The sequence below is a fragment of the Ursus americanus genome, chromosome 6 (assembly GCF_024610735.1).
Source record: "Ursus americanus isolate L20-20 chromosome 6, mUrsAme1.1.p, whole genome shotgun sequence".
Lineage (NCBI taxonomy): Eukaryota > Metazoa > Chordata > Mammalia > Carnivora > Ursidae > Ursus > Ursus americanus.
The window spans coordinates 41,857,998-41,884,739 of NC_142132.1; the positions used below are offsets into that span (position 1 = coordinate 41,857,998).

Genomic DNA, 26,742 nt, shown 5'->3' on the forward strand with positions numbered 1-26,742 from the left:
AGGTGGTGGAGAGGGCGGGAAGTGAAGAGCAGTGTGGAGAGGCCCGTGGAGATTGGTGATACAACTTTGCAAGGGTCGCTGTGTTGCCAGGTGTGTGGGGGGAGGGGGTGGCCAGGTTGACCGCCAGGGCTGACTCTCACTGGGGATTTCAGCGGCTGTGCTATGTAAGGGGAGAGAGGGTAGTGACGTTGTCTGCTGGTCAGCCGCTGAGCTGAGCGAGGAGCGGGGAGTGAAGGCTGGCGGAAGCTTCTGGGAGTGCACGCGATTTAAGCAGGACAGGATGCACCAGAGGGAGGGAGGTGAGGCCCTGCTGACTGTCCTTTGGGGTGCCCTTTGCTGCTGGGCAGCGAGGGAGGGGTCAGCGTCCCATAGGACCAGAGCTCTAGCCCCTGCCTTTGTCTGATGCTGCCACCCTTTTCCCCCCCATTTCGTGGTTTTGTTTACCTTTTAAGTGTCTTAATAAAACATGAAAAAATATTTATTCTTCATAGATCAATAATTTACTATGAGTTATGACAATACTAAATTTGGTCAATTATTCATCGACTATAAAGTATTTATAAATGCTACCTTAATTTAAAGCATTAGCCATTAGAATTCAAATATTAATAAAGCCAGTGCCAGCTTAAAGGAGGGAAGGAAGGGCACAGATAATAGGGGTGGTTCAGGGGAGGGTGCGTGCTCATGGCTGTTAAGATGATTAGAGTAACGAGTTGTCACTGGGAGCCCCACATATGGGAGAGGCTGGGGTCCCTGGGGCCTGCTGGACCCCCCATGAGAGACCGACCATTCCTCCTGGAGGGCAGGGCTCAGCCCCGGGCTGCCCAGAGCCTGGCTGTCCCTTCTGTTGCCTGCTGGGACAAGCAGGAGTCTTGTCAGGCTGCTTTGGGCACATCTGCTTCTATCCAGGCCGAGCGGCCTCTTTTGCCTTGTCCGTCTGGAAAATTTGTGATTCTTGGAGGGGCTGCCCAGAGGCCACTTAGCACAGGGGGTTGAGGGACCTTGTCCTCAGAACAGCAGGGCCCACGGGGGTGGCTCCCACTACGCCGGGACCACATCTGGTCTTCCAGAAGGAGCAGGTGTGGTTGTGGGGGGGGGGCGTCTTGTGGAGGGGAGGCCTGTGGTAGCTGTGGCCAGCATCATTTCTGGGTGGTTCCCTCTGGGGCTATTGCTTGCCCCCACCATCCTTGGCCTGAGAGTTTTCCAGGGATCTCCATGGGGATAGAGAAGACTGGGCATGAAACAGGAGTGGTGCCTGGAGTGGCCTCGGTGTCTGGGGGCACCTCTGTCATCAGCAGCACCCACCCGCAGGCGCTGAGTGACTGGATAAGCCAAGGGTTTGCTGGCAGCAGAGAGAGGCCTTGGGCCTGCTTGCCAGCTCTTTCCCCGGGGCCTGGGCTCAGTGTAGAGCTGCCCTCAGAGTTTCTCTCAGCGAAGTGCTGCGTAGCATCAGCCACAGAATCCTGGGCTGTGCCCCTGTGGGCCCCCATGTCTTCCTGGGACTGGCTCCTCGAGAGGCTTCTGGTGGTCTGCTTCTGATGGTGTCTTTGCTGTTTGCTTTCTGGCTGTGTGGCCCTGGCCGACACCCCAGCCCTCTCTGTGCTTCAGTTTTCTCAGCAGGAGACTAGAAAGCTCAGATGGGATGAGAATTACGGAGAGCCCATCTGTCCCATGATGTGGCCGGTGCTGTGCCTGACGTGTTCTACCCCGAGAGTCGTGTCCGGGAAACCCTGGATCAGCAGGATGCTGGTGTCTCGGGGGACACTGGCAGGAATGGGATTGTGGGGCTGTCTGGGAATCCTGGTGGAGCTCATGGGTCCTCTCATTTGGGCCCAGGCTTGAGCTCTGAGCACCCTCTTTCTCCCAATTCCTGGGAAGCCATTGGGCAGTCCATAGACCCTTGCAGAGACCCTCTGCTCTCCTAGCCCACCAAGCTTGGGGAGGGGGCTGGAAGCTGATCCCATTCATCTCAGCTTCTTGCTTTCTCAGCTGATGAGCCGCTCTCAGGGGGCCCTTATCAAGCCATCAAGCCTGTATTGTTGCAATCAAGAGAGAGATCAGCTTTATGACCACATGATATTGGAGGCAAAGAATGATAACAAAGGCTCTTATCTTGTAGTGAGCCGCAGAAACACCTTGAAGTAGGAGGGGCAATAACACTGGTGGCTTCTGCATCCCTGCTCCGTTCCAGGCGGTGCAAATGGCTCTTCACATACCAAGACCTTTCACGGAGCATGCACAGCAGCTCTGGGAAGCGGGTGCCATCGTCTTCATCTGACAGGGGCCCAGAGAGGGCCAGCACTTTGTCCAAGTCCCACAGCATGTACGTGGCAGGGCCTAGATTCAGACACTGGCCAGGGGACCCTGGCACTGGGGTTCAGCATCTCTTTCTACAGTGCGGGTGTGAGTTGTATAACGTCCTGTCCCAGGAATGAGCACACAACCTTGATGAAGCTAATAGCTGATTTGGCTTTGATCCGATGTATTTTGATCATATTATTTTTATGTTAGGAGCCTCTAAATAACCATCATTTCAACGGTGCCCCAATTAGCAGGCCATTCACAACGGATTGGAAATTGACTTGCATCGGGCCTCTCCATTAGTGCCTGGGAGAGGCTTCCAGCCTTAATTATCTGCCCTGTTTCCGAGGCTGGTGGCTTAAGGAGCCTGCGGGGTGCTGCAGGTGGCAGTCCGAGGGGTGGGGCAACAGTGCCCACCTCTACAGGGAGGGCTGTCAGTAGCAGGGGTGAGGTCACTCTTCGACTGAACTACTATTTCTTGGGATCCTGGGCATGCCTTGGATAGGGACATTGGTGCGGTGATGGGGACATTGATGGGGTGGTGGGAGTGTCCAAGGAGAGTGGCAGGGAACTGGCTTCTGTTTAACTTCCTTGTGCACAGTAGGAGTTGGCATTTGCCATCCATGTCCTAAGTCAGTGTTCCCGGAGCTTGGCTGGGGAGAGATTCTTATCCTCATTTAATAGGAAACCAAGGCTCAGGAAGGAGACATGCCTGCAGCCAGACTGCTGACCGGAGGAGCCCGAGCCAGACCTGTGGTTAGTGAGATTCGAGGGCGTCTTCTGCTGTGCCCGGTGAACCCAGGCCCAGCCAAGAGGTTGGTGTCCCTGGCTGCCAGCAGGATGGGCCAAGGTGACCAGTCAGGCTATTGTTCCCTGAGCATGTTCCTGCGGCCTGGCCCCCGTGTCTTTGTCACACTGCACCCCTCTCACGCTGGTCTAAATTCTTTTTCTTCGAGGCCCTGATGTCATCCTTCTCTGAGCCCAAGGAGCTTCGTCTCTCCTTCCTCACAGGCTGAATCGTGGGGTCTGTCTTTTTGGTGGTTCCAAACTCCTCAAAGTTGGGGCTTGATGTCCTCTTGCTCTTTGCTCCCCCAGTACGCAGTGCAGGGGGAGCACATAGTGAGGGGGGTGGGTCCTGAGTGTATGTATGAAACACGCAGGAGGGAAGGAACCAGTCTGCAGGGAGCAGTGGGATGCATGCCCAGAAGGGGAAACTGAGGCTCGGAGAGGTTCAGTGACTTCAGAACTGGCGTATATGGAGCGGGTGCAGGGTTTGCCGCCAGAAGTCAGGTGATGACCTGGGAGGGAATTGGACGGGGTGGGTCACGGCTGCAATGAGCACTCATGGGTGTCCTTTTGGGCTGTGTGTCTGGACAGCTTTATATCCCAGTGATGTCCAGGTTATTTTGTGTGATTACTTCTTGGAGTTAGAAATTCGGTGTATTGGGATTGAAGAAAGTTGTGCAAGAGGGTAAGGGGAGATCCATTCAGCATCACAGCATGTTGGTTTTTTCTTGCCTTTTCCACAAGCATGCTTTTTACCTAGTTGCAGTCCTGGGGAGCGTATAATTTTGTGCCCTGCAGTTGTCACTTAGCTGCTTCTCTGAAGGCTTTTTTAGACTGGATGTTATCTCAGTTCAGCCCTGTCCTTTATCGCTTCTTTGGTCTCACAACCTGTTATCTGGAAAATGGACACAATGACACCTGCCTCACACAGGTGTAAGAATAGTGAGAAACACAAAGTACCCAACAGTATTTAGCACAGAGAAAATTCTCACAAAATAGTCCCTCCTCCTACATAGCATCACAACTTACCCATTATTGGAAGATGATTTTCCTTTTCTAAAAGAATTATCTGTTCACGACTCAAAATTTTGGCAAAATATGGAAAAGACAGAAAATCAGTTCGGGCCTCTTCTAAAATGCAGTCACTTTTAGCATTTTTCAGTATTCTCTTCTGGTCTTTCTTTCATGTGTGTTGTTTTATTTAATTGATATAATAAAATATGTACAATTTTGTATTATTTTCACATAACTTTTTTATGACAAGCACTTTCCCATGTTATTGTAGTATTTTCATAAGTAATTTTAAAGGCTACATATGCTTTCAACAAATGCAGCATTTTTCATAACCACTCACCTATTTGCATCTTTTAGATTGTGGGAGATATTTTGAGAGTAGGGATGAGTATCCTCTGAATGTTTGGGGCTCTCAAGCCATTCCCATACTTTGGATAGGTGCCTAGAGTAGAATTATTGACCGGAGGGCATGAAAATGTTAAGGCTTACTGTATTCTTGCACTGGTCTTTGCTGGGGAACGGCGTGTGTCTAGGGGAGGATGGTGGGAAGGATGGGCATGGCCTGTGGCCTCCTGGAGTGTGTGGTCCAGTAGGAGAGACAGGGAGTTACACCAGCAATGCGTCGTGCCGGGATAGGGGTGCAGGGGGAGCTCGGACAGGGGGTCCTTCGCTAGTCTGGGGATATGGAGTCTTGAGGAGTGAGTGTGAAGGTTCAAGATGCAACAGAAAAGGTGGTGGGTCCCAGGGGCTGAAAGGTGGGCGGTTGGCCTGAGCCTGGCACGTGAAGAGCATGAAGCGACTGGCATCAGGGAGCCTGCAAGGCTGCCCTAAGGGGTTTGACTCTGTCCCCAGGGCCCTCGGCAGCCACTGAAGGGCTTGAACAGGAGCAGGACACAATTGGATTTCTGTTTAGGAGAGAACTGCTGTGTGAAGCTTGGATGGGAGGAGGTCAGAGCATTTGAGGGGCTGTGTGATTCCTGAGAGAGACTTCAGAGACTCTCATTTCACTACCCCTGTCCCTGCGTTGTGTGTGGGGCTCGAGGGCCCAGCAGGGAGAGCGGTGGGCATTTGAGCCACGGTCCTGCGGTGCTCATGAGTGTGCGCAGTGAGCACCCTTGCCGAGGGAGCAGCCGGCCTTCGGTGTTTGGAAGTGTGCAGGGCCTTCCTCTTCCCTCACCTCCCCAGGCCCCCGCGGCCTTCTCCTTGGGCTTGTTCCCCTGCTCCTGGTCTCCTTCTCTCAGCCTTGTCTGAGACATTACATAAACCCAAAGGCTGTCCACCCAAAGAACCGTGTTGTCAAAGTTGTTCAAAAGTCTGCCGTCTGCAGCAGATGGCCTGCTGACATTCACAGGCTGTGTTTTGAAATTGCATCTGCTTTCCCACATTCCTCCGTCACATAAGCATTATTAATAAATGTTTGCTTCAAAAACTGGTGCAGTGGGTTGCAGTGTGGAGAGGGGCATCTTTCTTTTTTTTGGTCTGATGTCCCCAAAAAGACGTAAGTGTGTGGCGAAAAGGGGCACCCCTCGAGGTTCCTGGATGACTGGTAATGACCAGCCGTGCGTGCGTCCCGCGGCCCTGGACTTGGCTGCTGGCGCCTCCCTCCCTCCAGCTCCTCCTCCACCTAGCTGCATCTTCCTTAGTGATTATCAACTGGCTTTTGAGTAATCCTGGGCTTCTGGAAGCACCTGCTTCATCTGGGGTTTGACCCAGTATTTTATGATATCAATCAAGTGAACTTGGCCAGAAGACCTGGGGTTTCTGTCTTTTTGTCTTTTTTTGCCTGCAACCCGAGTCCTCTAGGGTAAGTGTCTCCCTGACTTTCTGATGTAATTCATTCCCTTCAGCCCCAATCAGTTCCGTCCAGCCAACAATCATAGAGCACACAGCCTGTGTCTTGGCCTCAGAGATACACAGATCACAAAATGAGTTCTTGGCTCTTAAAGGGCTCGCATCCCAGGTGGGAAACAGCATGGCTAACGTAGCAGCTCTGATGGGTGTCTGAAGCAGATGTGGGTGGGTTCCTGTCCTGTCATCCCCCACTTGAGTAGCCTACGGCAAATGATTTTGCCTCCCCCCGTCTCCATTTACTTATCTGCTAAATGGGTGTAAGAACATTTAGCTGGCCCGAGCCCTGAAAGCCTCAGCGGTGCTCTGCATGTGAGAGCCGCGGGCCTGGCCCCGGGGTGGCTCTCAGTTTCTGGAAGGAGGCAGCATTTCTTAGGGGCGCCCCGGGCATGAGCTGCCAGGCCTGGGCCATGTGGATCGAAGTCAGTTTAGCTTTGTCCCCAGGCTGACCTATCTCTCTCTCTCTCTCTCTCTCTCTCTGCTCTCTTTCCAGCCTGTGACCTCATGACCCAGGGGATTTTGGCCTTGGTCACGTCCACTGGCTGCGCGTCTGCCAACGCCCTGCAGTCCCTCACAGATGCCATGCACATCCCACACCTCTTCGTCCAGCGCAACCCAGGAGGGTCTCCGCGCACTGCCTGCCACCTGAACCCCAGCCCTGACGGTGAGGCCTACACGCTGGCCTCCAGACCGCCCGTGCGCCTTAACGACGTCATGCTCAGGCTGGTGACAGAGCTGCGCTGGCAGAAGTTTGTCATGTTCTATGACAGCGAGTATGGTGAGTTGGGGGCAGGGGTTGCTCTGGGGCTCCTGGGAGGCATCTTGGGTGCTGGGAGACCCCTGAGCCAGACCGTTGCTGTGGTGGCCGAGAGCTTCAGGGTGGACTGGGTGTACATGGCGGTTGGTGGTCTGGGTGGAGTGGGTCTCAGGGTTGGTAGGGCCCAACCTTGAGCTTTGCAAGTGGGGGGAGAGCTACAAAAACAGATCTGTAGACAGGCATGAATGTTGCCTAGCAACAGCACCTTATCATGACAGCTGAAGTTTGAATCATCTTTGAGTTTTCAATAAAATATTAATAAACTGCTGGCAGGGATCCGAAGGGCTGCACGTAGGTAGCGACAGAGGCTGGCCAGCACGGTCCTCCCAGAAGACTCCTCTTCAAAGACCGTCCCTCACACTGGACAGTCACTTGGCCCTCCCAGCTCCCTGGTCTCCCCTCAGTGTCAGGGTCTCAGGCGGGGGGCATAGGTCAGGGGTGTGGCACAGGCTAGGATCATGTGGGTATGGCTGGACATGGCTTTTTGGAAGACCTCCCAGATGAAAAATACTAAAATTTGTTTGTTAAAAATGCGCAGAAAAATGGGCTTTGGAGAAATTGTTTTAGGTTTTCTTATGGCTGCTCTGTAAAAACAGGCCAGTCCTAGCCCTGGGATGAAATGGTTTCTACATTGTGTTTTTTAAAAAAGACTTTTAATTTTGTGATAACTGAGATTCTATGCAATTATGAGAAATAATCCAGAGAGATCCCATGCGCCCTTCACCTGGGTTCCCCATGGGCAACGCATGGCATGACTCATATAATACCACGAGCGGGATTTGACGTTGATGCGACCCATAGACCTCTTTCACACTTCTCCAGTTACAGACACTCGGGCGTGTGTATTCATGTCTGTGCAATTTTATCACAGGTAAATTCATGTGACTGGAGTCAGGACACAGGGTAGTGCCCTCACAAGGGTCCCCCATGCCACCTTTCATGGCCATCACCACTCATATTACGTGTCTTTATAGGGTGTGGGGACTGGTAAGTGTCGGCAGCCCCATGGCTGGGGCCAGGATGGAGTGCGTAGACCCTCGAAAGTCCTGCCTTGTGTCTTGGTGAAATCATTCCTTTGCCAAGAATGTAACTAAGAAGAGAAGCCAGCATATGTTTGCATTTGCCTAAATACTCTGCTTCTCTAAGACTAGAATGTCGTCCTCAGCTCTTGAGCAAATATGCTGTTTGGAGTCTTCCAGGAGGAGTTGCAAGAGCAGTCAGTGTGCTGAAATGAAGATGAGGTGGCGATGGAGACAAGGGTGACCTGAGGCTCTGGGCACTTGAACTAGACACTAGCCAGCACCTGGCCTCTCCCTCCCACCCGTATTCTATCCCTGGCTCTGGGCGGCGGTGGGGAGGGGGTGTTTAGGAGCTCACAGGGCATCTCTCAGGGCTCGGCCTTCCCCAAGAACCCCTCGTACTGATGTTTCAACCCCGGCATCCAGTGTGCTCTGTGGCTGGCCCGTGGGGACGTGTGGACACTGCCAGGGATGGATGCTGTGGCTCAGGGTCTGCAGGGCCCCCGGCCCCCTTCTTCCGACATCTTTGCTCCCCTTGTGCTGTGGTCTATAGAAACTCTTCAAGCCTTGGTTCTCCCCCAGGCCTGGGAGGCAGGGACTTCAGCCACAGGAGGGCAGGTAGCAGCTCTGCAGCCTGCCCACCCTGCCATGGCTCCTGTAATTTATGATGAATGACACCTGATGGCACTTGTTCAAACTGGGTTTTTGTATTATCGTACCCCTTACCCTCAGTCAGCTCAAGGATCAAGACCCCCCGGAGAGGAGCCCCGATCCCTACCTGTCTGAAGCTTACCCTCTTTCCTTGGAGCTGGCCTCTTGGTTACATGCTCTCGCAGACACACGTCTCCGTCCCGCAGCCTGCTCTCAGCTTGTCCTGACACACTCATGAGGGCTGATCATTGAGAACACTGACTGTCACACCAGGCTGTAAGCTCCAGAAGAGCGGGCCACTTACCGTTCACTACTGTGTCCCTGCTGCTTAGCACTGTACCTGGCACAGTGCAGGGCCCAAGAAATTGTCACTGTGTGAATGAATCCACTCGTTTATGAGGACATGGAGTTTTCAGGGAATTTTCACACGAGACAAAGGAAGAACGGGGAGAAAGACAAGGCACAGATAGTCTGACCTCTGAGGTCGGGGAGGTCGGCTAGAATGGTTCATTCTGCAGATATATTGCCCTGCCCCCCCCTCCTTTCCCCTCCCACCCAGAACCTCCAATCAAACCAAAAGGTGTGCCCCCTTTTGTGACATGGATGCTTTCGAAAACTTTGGTGGGGTTGAAGTTAGTTTTCTTTCTGCTTTTTTCTTTTTTTATAAGATTTTATTTACTTATTTGAGAGAGAGAGAGCAGGAGAGAGTGATTGTGAGAGAGAGGGGGAAGCAGACTCCCTGCTGAGCAGGGAACCTGTTGCGGGGCTCGATCCCAGGACCCTGGGAACATGAACTGAGCCGAAGGCAGACGTTTAACCCACTGAGCCACCTGGGTGCCCCTTGAAGTTAGTTTTCAACCAGACTGGACTTTATCAGCAATTCCATGAAGACTCAGGGTGACCAATAGCTTTCCTCTAGCGGACAGGCAACTGGTTGAGCCTCAAATGCTGTGTTGAGAAGGATGCCGAGGCTGATGCTGTGATTGCTTCCTGAGTTTCCATGCTGCAGGGGAAGGGCTGGTGGCTGCCTGCGTGTTTGCTGATTTGGCTCTGGGTGCTGGGGGTGAATGGAACACCTCAGCACTGCTGTACATTGGATTGTCGCTGTCTTGGGTGCTGATCCGTTTGGCTTTAGGCTTTCTGGAGGTCAAAGCTCTTTCATTGGGTTCTGTGCAAGACTTCCTACCTTTGTGGGCCCTGGGCATCTGTCCTCTGATTTGACAGCCTCTGAGGCCAGGTTTCTGCCCCAAGATATTCTCTGTAGACTTTAACCACTTTGACTCCCACTGCTCGTCCTGGCTGTGTGCCTCGTGCACGTCTAGTCTCCGGCCTGTTTTCCCACCTGCCTTGTGTTAGGTGAGCCAAGGCGGTAGAAGCCCGTGTGCTATTTGCTGCAGTACATGCAGCTCCCAGAGTGCGGGGTGTGGGTGCTTTCTCTGCATGGCTGGCATTGGCCTGAGAGCAGTGGGTGGACTTACGCTGCTGATATGCCCAAGACAAATGGTGTCTCCGGGACTCCTCAGGACCCCTCCTCCCACCCCACCACTGCAGCACTTGTTGTAGATGAGCCCAGTTAAAAAGCAAATTGAGTGTAAAGACTGTTTTATTCCTTCCAAAGTCAAACAGAAGTGGTTTGGGGATATGATGACTTTTTTTTTTTTTTTGATGCTGATCTGCAAGTATCTTTACATATATTAAATGTGTAATATATATATATATATATACACATGTTGAAGCCATTCAATGACTCTGTGAGGTGGGATTATTGTTGGCGTTTGACAGGTACATGAGGCCCAGAGAGGTTCTTTTTGACCTGAATGCCCATGTACTTAGCCAAGGCAGCATCCTATTTCTGTAATCTGGGGCTTGCTAGGCTCCAGCTTCCTTTTCCTGTCCCCAACCAGGCAGAACTGATGCCAAGAAGGAAGGAAGAGTGCTTTGGAATGGATTTGGCATTCCTAGGCTGGTGTGATCTGGACTTCAGTGAATGTCACACAGGAAGTCCCATCCTTGCTGGCAGAGGCCCGATTCGTCCCCGTTGGCCCCTCAGCCTCCCTCTAAACCCAGGAATGACCTGCCTCGGGTGGAACCCGAGGACTGGGCATTGGAGGAGTGAGGAGTCGAGGGTCAAAGAAACCAAATCACTGGGCTCTGAGACAGAACTTGGCAGAGGGGTGTGAGAGGAGTTTGCATGTATACAGTTTACAAAATGTAAGATGTGCCATTTGGTAAAATTCCATCGAAAATACTTGTATGCTTGTTGTGACAGCAAAAGGGAAAATAGAAGAGAAGCTGACATTTGGGAGAGAAAATCTGTAATGTTAAAATACCAAAAGTTTGGATCGAACAGAACAGAGAACTTTCTGACGTGCCACTTCAAATTCTAGGATATTCATTTGTGTGTCGGGGGAGGTGGGAGCTAAAAGCTGCAGCCACAATTTCTCCCTAGTGAATACATTGGGATGAGGGCGGTAGTTAGGAAGGAATCTTAGAAATCACTGACTCATTCATTCAACAAATATTCACTGAGTCCCCACCACGTACAAGGACGACGTTGCTAAGAACTCATTACAGACGAAGAGACGGATGGGTAGAGGAATTTGGCTAAGGCTGCCCAGGGCTGGGGTGTGAAGTCGGGATCCCAGGGCCCTTTCCTTCATCGTATCCCCAAGGGTTCAGTCATTTGCTCTTGGCTCCTGGGCCAGCCTACAGGCCGGAGATGGGTTAGGATCTGTGTGAGCGGCCATTGTCTATGTGTGCTGGTTTTTAAACTATTAAAAATAATGAAAAGTCACACATGATAGCAATGTGGACGTCACACTAAAGGAAGGATAAGAAAATACACTCCCGTGAACCCATACCAGTTTAAACAGGTGCAGAGGAGCCCTGTGTGTTGCATTGCTCTCATGTCCTCCCTCACCGAGGGGACGTGACCCCTCTCCTGACAGTGTGCCAACCCAGTCCTTGCTTTCCTTGCTAGTTTGTCCCACAGACGTGGACCCCGACCTGCATATTGTTCCCTTTGACCTGTTTGTGAACCCTAAAAATATGGAGCCACACTGCCTTTTTTCACTCAAAAGTAGGTTTTGAGACCCGTTCATCGGATTCAGGTGGGTGTTATCAATCACTTTTTATGGTCGCACAGCATCATCTGATTTATTACCCATTTTAGTGTTATGGGCATTTGGGTTATTTCCAGGTTTTCACTATTGTAAATAATGCTCATTAGAACATTCTTATATTTGTCTTTTGTTGTTTGTGGGCAAGAGGTTTTTTGTTTTTTTTAACTTATGGCCATTTTAACTTATTTTTTGAAGTTTAAAGTTTCAAATATTTTCAGTTTTTTTTTTTTTTTTTTAGTTTTTTATTTTGATCATCTGGTGCTCGTAATAACTGTGCTCCTTAATCCTCATCACCCATTTCATGCATCCCCTCCCACCCACCTCCCCTCCGGTAACCAGCAGTTTGTTCTCTCTAGTTAAGAGTCTGTTTCTTGGGGCACCTGGGTGGCTCCGTCGGTTGAGCATCTGCCTTTGGCTCAGGTCATGATCCCAGGGTCCCGGGATCGAGCCCCGCAGCGGACTCCATGTTCAGCGGGGAGTCTGCCTCTCCCTCTCCCTCTGCCCCTTCCCCCTGTTCATACTCTGTCTCTCCCTCTCTCTCTAAAAGAAAAAAACAGTCTGTTTCTTGATTTGTCTCTTTCTCTCTTTTTCCCCTTAGCTCATTTGTTTTGTTTCTTAAATTCCACATTTGAGTGAAATCATATGGTATTTGTCTTTCTCTGACTGTGTTTTACTTACCATTATACTCTGTGGCTCCATCCACATTGTTGCAAATGGCAAGAGTTCATGCTTTTTATGGCTGAGTAATATTCCATTAGAGGTACACACCACATCTTCTTTATCCATTCATCAATTGATGGACGCTTGGGCTGCTTCCATATCTTGGCTATTGTAAATAATGCTGCTATAAACATAGGGATGCATGTATCCCTTTGAATTAGTGTTTTTACATTCTTCGGTAAATACTCAGTAGTGTGATTACTAGATCCAGGGTAGCTGTATTTTTTTTTTTTTTTAAAGTGGGCTCCATGCCCAGCAAACTCATGACCCTGAGATCAAGGCCTGAGCTGAGATCCAGAGTCAGACGCCCAACCAACTGAGCTACCCAGGCACCCCATGGCAGCTCTATTTTTAACTTTTTGAGGAACCTCGGTCCAGTTTTCCACAGTGACTGTACCAGTTTATGTGTGCAAGAGTTTTTTGAGGGTCTGTCCTGAGGAGCAGAATTGCTGGCGTATTTGGCCTAGGCATGTTTCACTTAATAGGTTATTGCAAATTGTTTTCAGAACATTTCTACCTGTTTGCACTGCCATCTGCAATATACCATCATTCTCAAAGCTCCCCAACCTCACTGACACCTGGTAGTCTTTTCACTTTTAAGATTTTCATGTGAAATGGTATCTTACTGTGATTTAAATTTACATTTTCTTGATAGCAGATGAAGTTGAGCACCTTTTCATATCTTTATGGGCTATTTTTGTTTTCTGTGAAATGCCTATTTACCATTTTACATTTTTGCCCATTTCAAAAATTGAGCCTTTTCTTTTTTAAGTGTGCTGATAACTTCTCCCAATCTGTCTTAATGCAGAGAAGTTCTATATTGTATTGTTGTCAGATTTATTCATTTTTTGTATGGTTAGCTCTTTTTCATCTCATTTAAGAAGTCCTTCCCCACCCAAACGTCATATTCTCTGGCCAAAACTTCACTCTCTGCTCTGAGGGCAGATGTGCTAGGCCACAGCTTGACCACAGCTAGGTCCCAGCACAGGACATGCACGCTCCTGTTGCTCGACCACCTCTTTCCGTGAATCTGTGGCCTGATCTTCCTGCCATGACTCTGCCATGGCCTCAGAGCCAGTCTTGTTCTTGGTGGTGATTGCATAGCCTGTGGCAAGGTGGTTAGGGAAAACTTCCCGGAGGAGGTGATACGGACCTAAGGACTATTAGGAGTTAGGTAAGCAAAGGGCAAGGTGGGGGGGAGGTTAGGAAGAGTGTCCCAGGCAGAGAGAAGAGCATGCTGGAAGGCCTGGGGTCAGTGGAGAAGGGAAAGATCATATGGCTAGACTGTGGGCAGTGGCCAGGGGTGAGGCTAGACTATAGGCCCGGCAAGCCTGAGAGGCTTACTGAGGAGCTTAGAACCCCTCCAAATCTCTGGGAGCTGTACCCTGCTATCTCAGGTAGTGCCCTCGGGTCCTATTTTTCATGCTCATTCAGAGACCTGAAGGCAGACGGAGGACATGGGGGTCTTCATCTCCAGATGGCCCTGGTCTTCCAGCTGCCTGTGTCCACAGTCACTGGCTGCTTATGAAAGGGAAGGAAATAACAGGTGGAGAGGACCTGCGATCTGACTGAGGACAAACCCCAGGCCTGGAGTCTAAGCCAAAGGCAGGTGTCAGTGAAGAACAGCTCATACCTTTCCAGCCTTCACGCTGTGCTGAGCACGATGCAGACGTGTCAGTGGCTGCAGCTCACGTCATCTCATGGCAGTTCTTCCAGGCGGGTTTGTACTATTCCTGTTTTACAGGTGAGGAAACAGGCTCAGGGAAGTAAAGAGGCTTCCTGTAGGTCGACCACATGGCCGAGGAATGGGGGGCCGGCCAGGTCTGGGTCCCAAAGACCATATCACGGTTCTGCTCACACACAGCCTCTGGGTCCTCATGGCAAACACTGCAGGTAGATTCTCTTCTTAATACACGAAGATTTATTGTAGCATTGTTGGTAATAGCAGAAATTGCCAACAACCTAAATGTCCATCTTTAACAGATTGGTTAATTTATTATGATATATATACGTAATTTACAACTTGTTCTTTATGTACTCAGAGGCAGTAGTTCCAACACTTGGCACTGTTAGTTGACAATAGTAAAGTGAGAACTGGGATGTGGTGAGTTGCTCCGTGTCAAAGCAAGCTTGTGTGTGTGTGTATTTGAGTACACATACAGTCAGTGTAAGAAAATGCTATTTTAGGGACAGAAACACAATGACTCGGGACAGGCATGGGAGGTATATTTTTTACTGCATTTTTAAAAAACACCTTTTGAGTTTTGTACCAAGTGCAGAAAATAAGCAAATAAAAAAAGAAGGTGTGGGTTGCTCCCCCTCCCTCTTTCTTACTGCCCATGATGACTTCTCGGAGCTTCGGCTCCCTCACCTGGGAACCAGGATGGGAATTCATAAGCTATATGCATAAGCACTCAGCAGAGTTCCTGGCACACAGCGAGTGGTCTGCGTGATCATTACAAGCCCTGTATGGGAACCAGGAGTGGCGGTAGTCGGCATTCCTCCCTCCTAGGACTGGCCGTGGGTACGCAAGAGGTTCAGCTGTTTGCCCCTCTACTCTGGCTCAGGGTGACCTTGACTGTAGTGCTTAGGGGCCTGGAACTGGGGGCAGTCTGCCTGGGCTGGATCCTGGCTCTCCCTCTATAGCTGGGTGACACTGGGCGTATCACTCAACCTTGTTGTGCAGTCGTCTCTTCATTTGTCAAATGGGGATAAAAGAACGATCCCTGCCTGATAGGGCCAATGTGTGGATTAAATTAGTTAATACATGCCACGTGCTCGGTCAGACGTAATTCTTCAGGGACTGTGGCCAACGCTGGCCCCCTTACTGCTTATTCTCTCTTGGCCTCTGAGCTGGTGAATCTCAGCTGTGGCTTGTTCTAAGGCCTGGATCACATTTGGGTTGTGTTCTTGGTACAAGGGGAGACAGAGAGAGTTTGGGGGTCAGCTGTCCCGTCTGCAGGGGACATCACTGCGTGGTCCCAGGTGGCTCTGGTGAGCCATCACGCCTCAGCTGGATGGCCCGATTGGTTCTCATCGCAAACATCTGTCAGCCCTTGGACCTCACCCCCGAGTCTTCCTGACGTGAAACTCCCCAGAAGAGAGAATCGTTTGGACCCAATGCTATTTTAATGCAATGCGCCAGCAACGTCTTCTTTCCGGCCCTTGGCAAAGCAGGCCAGACGACAACTGCGGTGGTGAGGATCTCATTAATAACACACATCGTATCATTATTGCATTAGCTTAAATTGAAGTAATAAATGCTTTTTCTAGATGAAATGAGTAAGTGAGTTTAATTGCTAGGAAACCTACCAAGAAGTTCGACAATAACTTTACCAGGACGAGTGTTTTGGGTTTTGTTCTTCCATCTAATTACAAAGCAACTGTACTTCGGGGCATGTTAATTGTAGCATTCCCTAGAAGATTAAAGTTCATTAACTCTGAAGTTCCCTCAGCCCTCTGCCGGATTCCAGAGTGTGTCTGGGGGACGGGGGGAGATGCCTGGTACAGGCCTGGATAAGGGACATTAAGGCAGTGCAGGGGACACTCCCTGCGTGGTCCCAGCTGGCTGATGAGCCATCCTTGTGCAGTGCAGACTTGCTCCCACACATGCCCCCTTGTGCAGCTGCAGGCCACAGGAGTGGCCACAGCAAGAACTCAGCAGACCTTCGGTGCTTTCCTCTCCCACGTGTGGACAGTGTCCCCTTGGAAGACAGATATGGCCCCATTGTGATCCCTCTCCTGTTGACCCTGCTTTCTCTGATCCCATTGGCCCCAGCACAAAAGAGGGAATAGTTTTTGTTGTTAAATATCGGGATTTCAGGAAGAGCACCATGCGATGTGGCCCTAATATCTGGGAAGACGGTTGGCTCAGATTGGATCCCCACCTCCCCCTTCTTAGTGAAATGAGATACTGTGTCCTCTCCTTGGTCTCAGCGGAACCATCTCTTACCCTTCTGTCAGGGAGAGCGTGCCTGCTTCCTGCTGGGAGCCAGCCATGTCAAGAGTACCTTCATTTTTCTGTAATGAACTGTATTGAGGTATAACTGGCAGGCAATAAAGTACACTCATTCGGTGTGTGATGTTTGATGGGTTTGACAAATGTATGCACCGGAGTAACTACCGGCCTGGCGAAGGTGCAGAGCACTGCCAGGTAAAGCAGTGGCGAATTTGAAGGGAGAGAATTGTAGGTCACCTGCCCCTGGCCCCAGTCACCAGCACTGGTTGGGTGGCCACGGACCCCGTGCCTGGGGCCTGTGTGCAGAATCCCTGTAGCTGCCTTCCTGCTCTGTAAGAGCGTTCTCAGGGACCCGGAGGGTCGGCGTGGCTGGCCAGGAGAGAGGGAGCAGGACAGAGGGGTGTGGATGGCAGAGGAGGGGCAGGGGGAGGCAGGGAAGCCCTTTGGCAGCCGTGGCTGGCATTTGGGCCGAAGCCATCTCCATCCAGGATGAGAGCCCTGACCATCTGCTCGCTGGCCAGAGAGGGCTTCTCATCCCTCACTCTGTGATGGCTAGCACCTCCTTGGGAAGTGGTGTTGGGGTGATTATGAACGCAGGCCTCAGTGTCAGAAAGAACTAGGTTCAAGTCCCTGCTGCAACTGTTTACTGCTTCCTGGGTGAGCCGCGTGCCCTTTGGAGACTCTGTTTTCCTGGTCTGTAAGATGCACATCACAGCCCCCCCCCCCCCCCGGTCTGGTGGTGGAGCCTGGCCCTTGGCACGTGCTCAGCACACAGTAGGGGGTAAGGACCTTATGCTTTAAAAGTTTTCCTTTGCCTTTTGCAAGGGGGTCTTAGTGGATGCCACCCAGCTCTGAAGAAGCCTTTTTGGAGGCCCAGGACGTGGGTTTCTCTTGCCTAGTGCTCAGCACTGACCTGGCTGGGTGGAGGCCATAGCAGCATTCTGTGGCAGGAAGGCCTGTGGGTCTTGCTTGGCTTGTGTCCAGACAGGATCTGTGAAACAGCCTTTGGAACAGCCTTCCCCTTGGGAGTCTCAGGAGGCAAGAAGGTGCTGGGGGCACCCTAAGGTGTTCCCCTGTGAGGTGTCCTGTGGGAGCCTCAGATGTTAACCCAAAGGTCCACCATGGCCACTGGAGCTTTCCATTTTGTACTGGGATAACAGCCATGACCCTTGCAGTGGCCTGCATGCCCTGCCCCCCTGTCACGGCCACTCGCTCCCGGAGCCCATCCATTCCCCTCCAGTTCCTCGCTGCTGCACGAGGGCGCAGTCTGGCCTCAGAACCTTTGTGCTGGCTGTTCCCTCTGCTGGGACACTCCTCCCACAGCCAGATTAGATGTCTGCAGGCTGCTGCCTTACCTTCAGGGCCTGGCTTCAGCCCCATCTGCCTTCCCTCCCCAACTCCTTTGAAGATTGCACTCCTTTTCCTCTTGGCACCCCTTTCTCCCTTCCTGCCTTATTTGTTTTCATGAAATTCAGTGCCACTTAGTTGTTTTTTGATGTTTGTCTTTCCCAACTGGAATATGAGCTCCACACAGGCAGGGAATTTGTCTGTTTGGTTGACTGACGCTGCATACCCAGCATTTAGCATGGCGCCTGGGACATACTAGGTGTTCAATAAATGCTTGATGAGTGAGTGAATGAAAGAAGCTGTATTTTGGGGCATTTCACTGCCCATTTATTCTTCCAGGAATCATTTGTTTCATTGTTTGAGGTTTTTTTTTTAATTGAAGTATCGTTGACTCACAACATTACGTTCATTTCAGGGATGCGATAGAGCGATTGGACAGCTCTCTCTCTTGTGCAGTGCTCGCCACAGCGTAGCTCCCATCTGTCACCGGACAGCACTGTCACAGTGCTGCTGACTGTGCTCCCTGCGCTGGGCCTTCCATCCCCGTGCTTCTTCAGGCCATACCTGGAGCCTGTGTAAGGTTTCTAGTTACAACCGTCATCAGCATGTCTATGGAGTCCAAAGAAGCACAAAGTCAAAGACCCACCCTCCCCCACTCCCAGCCGTGAACCTGTGTGTGCAGCCCCCCGAGTTTCTGCCCACACTTTCCTCCTTGGCAAGTGCGTAGGGAGAGCCTATGTATCCAGGGGCCAGGGCCTGATGAGAGTTCAGACGGACTCTGTTCATGCGAAAGTTCTCCCCGCAGTTTCCCAGGAGGAGCGAGTGTTCATATCACGGTGAAGGCGGGGGTGGCCGCCGTGGTTTTGGGGCTGAGGCAGCTGGAGGACTTGGCTGTCACTCCTGCCTCGGCCTTCTTCTGACTTCTCTCTGGGCACGCTCATAGATCTTTTGCATTTTTAGTTTTCTCCCTTCGGTAGTGGGGATAATGAAGATGCCTACCTCAGAGGGCCCTGGGGAGGTCGAGATGAAATGCTGGGTCTGAGGGATTGAGCTCCCTGTGGCCCCAGACCGCTTCTCACTTTTCCTGCTCCTCCCCGGTTCCCGGGACAGAGCAGGCCTCTGACTGAGTCTAGTGCTGAACAGGGTTCCCTGGCAGGGGGGTGGGGAGGTGGTAGAGTTCAGTTACAGCTGGGAGTGAGGAGGGAGCGTGGAAATTCCAGGGGGGGTGATACCTGTGTGCAGAACACCAGGGTGTGAAAGAGCACGGCATGCTCAAGAGGGAGGAGGGTCTGGGGGGCCAGCAGCGTATGCTGCTGAGTGCTGGGAAGTGAGGTGTCAGTGGGAAGGGCGGGTGGGGGCTGTGACATGCAGACTCAGGTGGCCTGGCCAGGGGTGATTCACTGTGTCTGAGGTAACCCCATCAGGCCACTTGGAGGGTAACTTCCAGCAAGGAATTGGATAAACAGAGGCCTGGTTTTCCCCCTTCTGATGCGAGATGTATGCTGTGACACGGAGGCTCGGCCTCCTGGGGAACCTTCCGTCCGGTGGCCATGCTCAAGGATGCAGGCCTGACCTCTCTGGTTGCCTCCCCCTGGAGCGTGAAGAAGATGACATTGCATAAAGTTGCATTGCATAAAGTGACAAGGCCACTCAGAACCAGAAGCTAAGGGTCACACCTGAATGCCACTTTCCTTGTGGATAGCAGTATGTCTCCTCTCCAGGCCTCTGTTTATCCAATTCCTTTCTGGAAGTTACCCTCCAAGTGGCCCGATGGGGTGCCTGTGAGGGCCTCCCTGCTGCCTGCGCCCTCCTTCCCTGTGGGCCTGCATGCCATGCCGTTGTTTGATTTTTGGTTTAATTGTTTTGGGTTGCCTGGTCTGCCCGTTTGCTTATTTGTTTGTTTATTTCCTGCTCACATCCAGAGAGGGTTTGCAGAGGCTTCTAATGAGGCTTCTAGATGCTGAGGTTGAGAAAGTGGCAGTTAGAAAATCAAGGCAAGGCCACCGCGGCTGTGCTGGTGGGGAGGGTGGCAGGGACCACCGTGATCACATTCTCCTGGCAGCCAGAAGGGGAGGAAGCCCCAGGTTGCAGGATCCCCAGGTCCTTGGGAATAAAGAAGCAGGGCGGCAGGCTCCTCAGAGGGGCCAGGCTTCTGTGGCACTGCAAAGAAGGTCCCCAGAGCAAGCTGACCTGTGCCATCAGGACCGGGGACAGGTGCGCGGCAGCTCGGGCTCCGCATGAAAGCACGCGCAGAGGTGGGTTTTGTTTGGCTGTCTCTGAGTTGAGCACAGTTCGCTGATGGTGGAGTGTAGCCCTCCCTTGGCCTGGGGGGCATCCCTAGTGGGTCCCATTTTCAGAGGAGCAGGAGGGCCCCAGAGGGCAGGAGTCAGCCCCATGGGCGCTTCCTGTAGGCTGGCCTTGAAAGACATCGTGGAACCTGTGGCTGCCTGTTCTGGTGTTCTTGGTGGCCCCGAGTGGGGCCTCCTGTATCCGGTCGGTCTGGTACACTCGGACAGATGCCGATGCCCACTGGATTCCAGGTGCCGTGTGAGGCCCGGGGGCGCTGGAGGTGAGTGAGGCAAGTATGGCCTTCTGCCCCTTTGGCCTTGAGCGGGGACGAGGCTCGTGACAGAGGCCAAGCTATGAGGGTGATTTGAGTTTTGGCAGTGAGGTCTGCCTGCCTGGCAGAGTCTGGGGAGGCCTTGTGAGGTCGAGTTGAGTCCAGGTGGAGTGAGCAGGGGTGAAGGTGGGTGGGCAGGTGTGGGTCCTGGGCTGAGAGAAAGCAGAGGTGTTCTGGGCTGGCCTGAGTTACGCCTGGCTGGAGCCTTGTCTCTGGGGTCAGGGACTGCGACATGGAGAGCCCAGCCAGGTGGCAGAGGGGCTGCGAATCCCAAGGGCAGGGAGGAAACACGGAAGGGCAGACCACTCTGCTTTCTTTTCTTTGTGATCTTTTTCTTTGAAATTATTTTTTCTTATGCAAGTAACACATGAAATGAGTATGTTCTTGTTGAAAAAATGCAAGCGACGTAAGCATCAAGGGGAAAACTATATGCGCCCTCTTCTCCCTCTCTCACCTCCCCACCCTCCTTTCTAGAGGTAAGGAGAGGACTTTCCTGGGCATACGACGCGGACGTGCAGACATTCACGTTCACGTATGTGGTTCTTTTCAAAAGCAGAAGCAGTATTGTTTTGGGCTGAGCTTTCTACTTGGGGATCTTTGGAGCTTTCCCTCCACGCCAGCCCCCTTGGTTGAACCTCACTGTCCTCACCTGCTGCACAGTGTTCCCCGGGGTGGGTGGTGGGCTGTATTGATCGTTTCCTCGTTCAGGTGGTTTCTCGAGACTGTGCACTTGCATGCGGCGCTGTGTTGAACCTACAGCTTCGGGCATGTGTCCGTGTATTTCTGTGGGTTGGATTGCTAGAAAGCAGAGTTGCTGAGTTACAGGGGACTCTGTGCTTTCCAATTAGGAAGCTAGAAGGATAGTGGTGAGGTGCCAGGTACCAAAATAAGGCAGGCAGGAAGAGCAGTGTTTTGGAGGAGAACAGACCTTGTTCTGGTCCCTGGTTTTTTTGATGGCTGGGAGGAAGATAAATTCTTGGCTGCCATGTTGCTGAGGAGAAATGTGATTAGGCAGAAATTCAGGGACAAATTCCAAAGTCAGAGAATGAGAGGAACTGGAGCAGGGGCCCTCGGAGGTCAGCCATAGCCCTTATGAGAACCGATTTGGGAATGGAGTCAGCTGCAGCCTGGTGGGGGTGGGCAGTGGCGGGGGGCGGTCCCTGTGGTGTGTCCTGCTCTAAAGGAATCACGCCTGTCTGGGACTGATGAGTTCAGGCTGACGTGAGCTCAAAGAGGAGGGACCCCAAGCTCTTGGGAGGAGCAGCAGAGGGGGCTGGGGGCAGGGCTGATGTGAGCTTAGGGGTCCAGCCCCCTCTGAGTGGCCCCGGAACCAGGACCTCTGATCAAGAGAGGCGGTACAGGAATCAGGAACTGTCCAGCTGCCAGAGCTGGTCTGTGCTAGAAGGGGCAGCTCCCTGGGGTGCCCCAGGGGCACTGCGGCAGGAAGGGTCCTTGTCCCTAGTCCACCTCGGATGGGGGCAAGAGTCTTTGGGTGACAAGTCATTATTAATCAAGGTGTTCCCTACCCCCCACCACCGTTCCCCACCCCATGTCTCTGCTTTGTCTCTCAACACTGAGAGACTGAGAACTTGCCACTTCACTTTTTTTTTTTGCATTTTTTTATTGTGGTGAAACATATACAATGTCAAAGTTACATTGTAGCCATTTAAAAAAGATTTTATTTATTTATTTGACACAGAGAGAGAGAGAGCGCGCGCATAAGCAGGGGGAATGGTAGGCAGAGGGAGAGGGAGAAGCAGGCTTTCCACTGAGCAGGGAGCCCGATGTGGGACTGGACCCCAGGACCCTGGGATCATGACCTGAGCCGAGGGCAGATGCTTAACCGACTGGGCCGCCTGGACGCCCCTACACTGTAGCCATTTTCAAGCATGTAGTTCAGTGGCAGTTAGTACATTCCCAGCGTTGGGCAGCCATCACCCCCGTCCATCTCCACAGCACTTTTCATCTTGTAAAACTGAAACTCTGTCCCCAGTGAACACTAACTCCTCACTCCCCCCGCCCCCAGCCCCTGGCAACCACCCCTGTCTGTCTCCGTGACGTTGATTGCGCTGGGGACCTCACACAGGTGGGATCAGTGGCCTCAAGCTTCCTCCGTGTCGTAGTGGTGCCGGGATTTCCTCCCGTTTTCAGGCTGGATAAGTTTCCGTTATGTGTACACACCACATTTTGTTTGTCCGTTCATCTGTCAGTGGACATTTGGGTTCCTTCCACCTTTGTCCACTTTGCTTTCTGAGGGTGTTGAAGAAAAAGGGGTCTCTTGGGGGCCTGTGTGTGTGTGCGTGCGTTTGCACGTTCTACCTTCTGGAAGACATCCGTTCATTCCTCACTCCGCCACCAAAGTCGCTAAGTTCACTGCTCTGCTTGGAGCCTGACAGTGGCACCCCCTCTCCTCAAGGGTCGAGTTCAGAGCCCTTCAGGAGGCCTTCCAGGTCTGGGCTTCACCTTCCAAGCTCTTCTCTCCTCATTCCCTCAAGGCTCCCCGTGTCCCGGTGACGCAGGACACACTAGGTGGGGCGCAGCCAGGGGGACACAGCCCACCGAGCACCCTTCAGAGGAGGGTGTTACCACGGGGAGCCACGGGACAGGCGTCGGCGGGCGTGAAGTGGAGACGTCCCAGACCAACAGCTGTAGGAAGGTACCAGGACACCCAGGGCTAAGGGACAAATGGGAGAGATGGTCCTGGAGCCAGGACTGCCCGGTGGGAGTGGGGACCTACCCCGAGGGAGCCGGGAGCATGCAGGAGGCACTGAGCTAATGCTTGTTGTATGACATGGGTTAGATGTAACAGAAAGAAAAGGACTGGAGATCTGGAGGCACGTGCGCGTGCACGCGCGCACACACACACACACACACACACACACACACACACACGAGCACGCATGCGCACATGCATGCATCTCAGGTCCTGTGGTAATTAGAGTCAGAGGCGCAGGTGTATCTCTCTAACAGTCACGGAGAAAGATCAATAAATTTGCCTCCTTCCACATCGGCACAAGGTCTCATTGGAGGGCACAGGGCAGCTCAGGGTCAGAATCTTCTCGTGAACTTCACGGTATCCTGGCCTACTCGGGAGGGGAGAGTCAAGTGAGCCTGAAGGGCCATCTGGACCTAAGGGCAGGGCTGGTGTGCCAGGGGCAGCCTAGTACCTGGGACAAGGACTGCAGGAGAAGCTTTCCTGCTGAGGGGTCCACTTTGGATCTCTTTGGAGCCGCCGTGGACTGCCACCGTGGTCAGAGACCCTGGCCACAAAGCCAGGCTGTGACCATGGATGCTGCCCCGGCCTCTCCTGACACAGCAAGGCTCCTTGGACCGCCCACATGTGTTCTGGGGACCGGGGCAGCGAGGGGAGGAGGCATGTGTGGTGCCCTGAAACCTGTGTGCAGGGACTTATAAGAACCACTGGGCCACCTCCTGCCAGTGACAGCACTTTGGCAGCAGAAATTGGCCATGTGTGAGTATTTATGCCATGGAAGTCAGCAAGTGTACACACATCAGGGCTTTTTGTTCTGGAAAGCCAGGTTAGTACCACACCACATGTCCCACTCCCCAGTATTTATTATCTGCTTGGGGGTGGGGACAAGATGGTGACAAGAGGATTAAGAAGGGCCTAGTTGATGCTGATGGGAAGATGGGTAGCATGGGGCCTGAATCATGAGAAGGCTTCCTGTGGGACCCTTGCTGGACCCTGACGGTCAGGGAGGATTTGGGTAGATGGAGACAGGGATGCCCCAGGAGGGGAATGGTCTGAGTATAGACAAGCACCAACTGTCTGAGTCTGGGAGTTGTGGGAGATAAAGTTAGGTAAGCCTGCAGGTAAAAATGAAGGGCTGGAAAGCTGGACGTTTGGTCTTTATCCTGTAGGGTAGTCGTTCTTAGTGGGCCAATAGCTTATGTCTGGAGACAGTTTTGGTTTTTATAACAGGAGTGGGGAGGAGTGCTAGTGGGTAGGTTCCAAGGATACTGCTTAACGTCCAGTGCTGCTCTTCCCAGGATAGCTCCTGACAACAAAGAATTTTCTGGCTCAAAATGGCAGTAGTGCTGAAGTTAGGAAACCCTGCTATTGGAGCTAATGTAGGTTCACGGTCAGGGGTGTATAGAGTCATAATTTTAGTGCAGTGTGTGTGTGAGAGAGCAAGGGAGAGGGAGAAGGACAGGAGTTGGGGGCAGATTGGTTAAGGTGGGGGGAGGGGGCCATCAGATGCTCCCTGAGGGTCTGACTGCCAGCTTGGAAGGGCAGTGGCTCACTTGTGTCAAAGGAGAGAGAGAGAGAGAGAAACTCAGTGCCCAGCCTGCTGAAGTCCCAAGTGGGGTGCCTGGCACCGCCAGTGCTCTTGTCCCCGTGAGTTTCCTTCCCTCTCCCTCCCCACAGCTGAGGCCAGGGTCTGGGTCTGACCTAGCTCTCTGGGCCCTTGAAGGTGACATCAGCTGCAAGCTCTCCCCTCACCCAGAGCACCGAAGCAAGAGCTGTCAGTGGCTTCTAAAAGTAAATAGGTTTCTCTGGTAATGAGAATATGTATTTTCTCATTTTTGGAAAGGCATAAACAACACTGACGTGTATAAAGTAAAAACCAAATTTCTCTTTCAAGCGCCCTCCCATGGTACTCGGTTCCCTTCCTGCCCTGGGGGCACCACCAGTATTTTCTTGAGGTATCTCTGGGTGCGACAGTCCCAGCTTCCTCTGTCCTGTGTGTGTGTTGGGAGGGACCACACACGCTCACTCTAACATTCACTTTGTCACATATGTCATGTTGAGTGTGTGTGTGTCACTTGTCAGTGCTCTTTGAGGATCTGTCCTCCTATGGTGTGCAGAGGATGGGCAGGGCAGGGCAGGGCAAAAGCCTGGAGACCCTAGTTTCCACCCAGGCTTGCCGTCACCAACCAGTGGGCTGCGGGCAGATGTCTTCTTCTGAGACTCATTGCCCTGGCACTAGTAGGACCCAGGCTGCTCTCTGGGGGCTCTGGCATCTCTCCTCGTGTGTCCTATGCAGCAGCCGCAAACTAGAAGCTCTTAGAAATGGGTGGTGGGCACTTCTGGGATGAATTCTCCCCTGAAGCTGCCATATGGAAATGAACCAATAATGGTCAATTCCTGGTGCAAGTCAGCTCCAGGCTCAGCTCAGCCTGAGCAGACGTGATGTCTCTTGCAGTATAAATACCTCGCCTAGAACTAGGGCAGCCCCAAGGGTGGCCCCCGTGCTTCTCAGCACCTGTGTAGCAGCCAAGAACATCACCTGTTCTGCCTGGGGCTCCCCCGTCCTCTGGCTGCTCCCAGAGATCTCACATTTCCTGGCCTAGTTCAGTGCTGGGCTCCTGGGATATATTCATTAAATCTCACAAAATCCTGGGAGGATAGTATAATTAGAAGCATCGGATGGTGGTTTAGCACTCAGGGCTCTGATGCAGACTGTCTGAGTCCATCCTCTATAGCTCATGTGAATTTGGGTAAGGTATTCAATCTATGTCTCAGATTTTGCCAATGATAAAATTGAGCTTCAGGAAGGTTAAGTAACTTGTCTGAGGTTATAGATCCAGACCATATTTTTCCTACGACAACCCACATGGATCTGTGTTCTCGGAGGATTTCTTAGTTAAAGGTTCAAATGCTAGGTAAGTTGAAAGGGGGCTGGAGATGCCATTTCTTGGTTATCCTCTGGGATGCCCACCAAGCCCATTGGTATCATGGAAAAGCTGTCTCTGGGTTTCTGGTTGTACCTCTAAAGTTAATCCACGGGAACAGGTGGTTCTGCTTGGGAGTTAGTCTCTGCACTCTGTGAATGAATAGATCAGATCTGCGGGACTTCTGTGGCTGCATCAATTTCTGTATCTGTGGCTGTGGGGTACTTCTGTGCCCTCAGGTGTCGCCCAAGGAGGTGATGGGGATGATTGCCTGTGATAGGAAGGGAAGAAGCACATGTTGAACACCTGCTGTGCTTGTTATTGGGTTTAAAACTTGGTCTTGGAAATAAATCCGATCTTGGGGCACCTGGGTGGCTCAGCCGTTAAGCATCTGCCTTTGGCCCAGGGTATGATCCCAGGGCCTGGGATCAAGCCCCACATTGGGCTTCCTGCTCCACTGGGAAGCCTGCTTTTTCCTCTCCCACTCCCCCTGCTTGTGTTCCCTCTCTCACTGGCTGTTTCTCTCTGTCAAATAAATAAATAAAATCTAAAAAAAAAATCTGATCTCATTGAATTGTACAGCTTTGAAAGGTAGGTACATTTGTCCCCCTTTCCAGATGAGAAAACTGAGATTCAGACAGTTATTTAACTAGACTAAGGTCATGCAACCAGAAAGACACAAAAACCGATGGCTATGTGGCTTCAAGTTCCTTTGCCTCTTAGAAGGGCAGAAAGGTCTCAAATCAATGACCTCACCTTCCACGTAAGAAGCTAGAAATTAAAAGAGCAAGTGAAATTTGAAACAAGTAGAAGAAAAAAAAATAAAGATCAGAGTGCAAAGCAAAGATACGTAAAACAGGAAAACAATAGAGAAAAAAATTGAAACCAAATGCTGGTTCTTC

General features: G+C 51.9%; 1 protein-coding gene across 1 annotated transcript in view; it reads left to right on the plus strand.

Annotated features, from left to right (window-relative positions):
- GRID1 (glutamate ionotropic receptor delta type subunit 1) overlaps positions 1-26,742 on the plus strand; it is a 685,250-nt gene that overhangs the window by 150,757 nt on the left and 507,751 nt on the right. Inside the window, exon 3 of the mRNA XM_045783660.2 lies at positions 6,443-6,727. Coding sequence (XP_045639616.2) covers positions 6,443-6,727 — 285 coding nt within the window. The remainder of the gene's footprint in view (positions 1-6,442; positions 6,728-26,742) is intronic.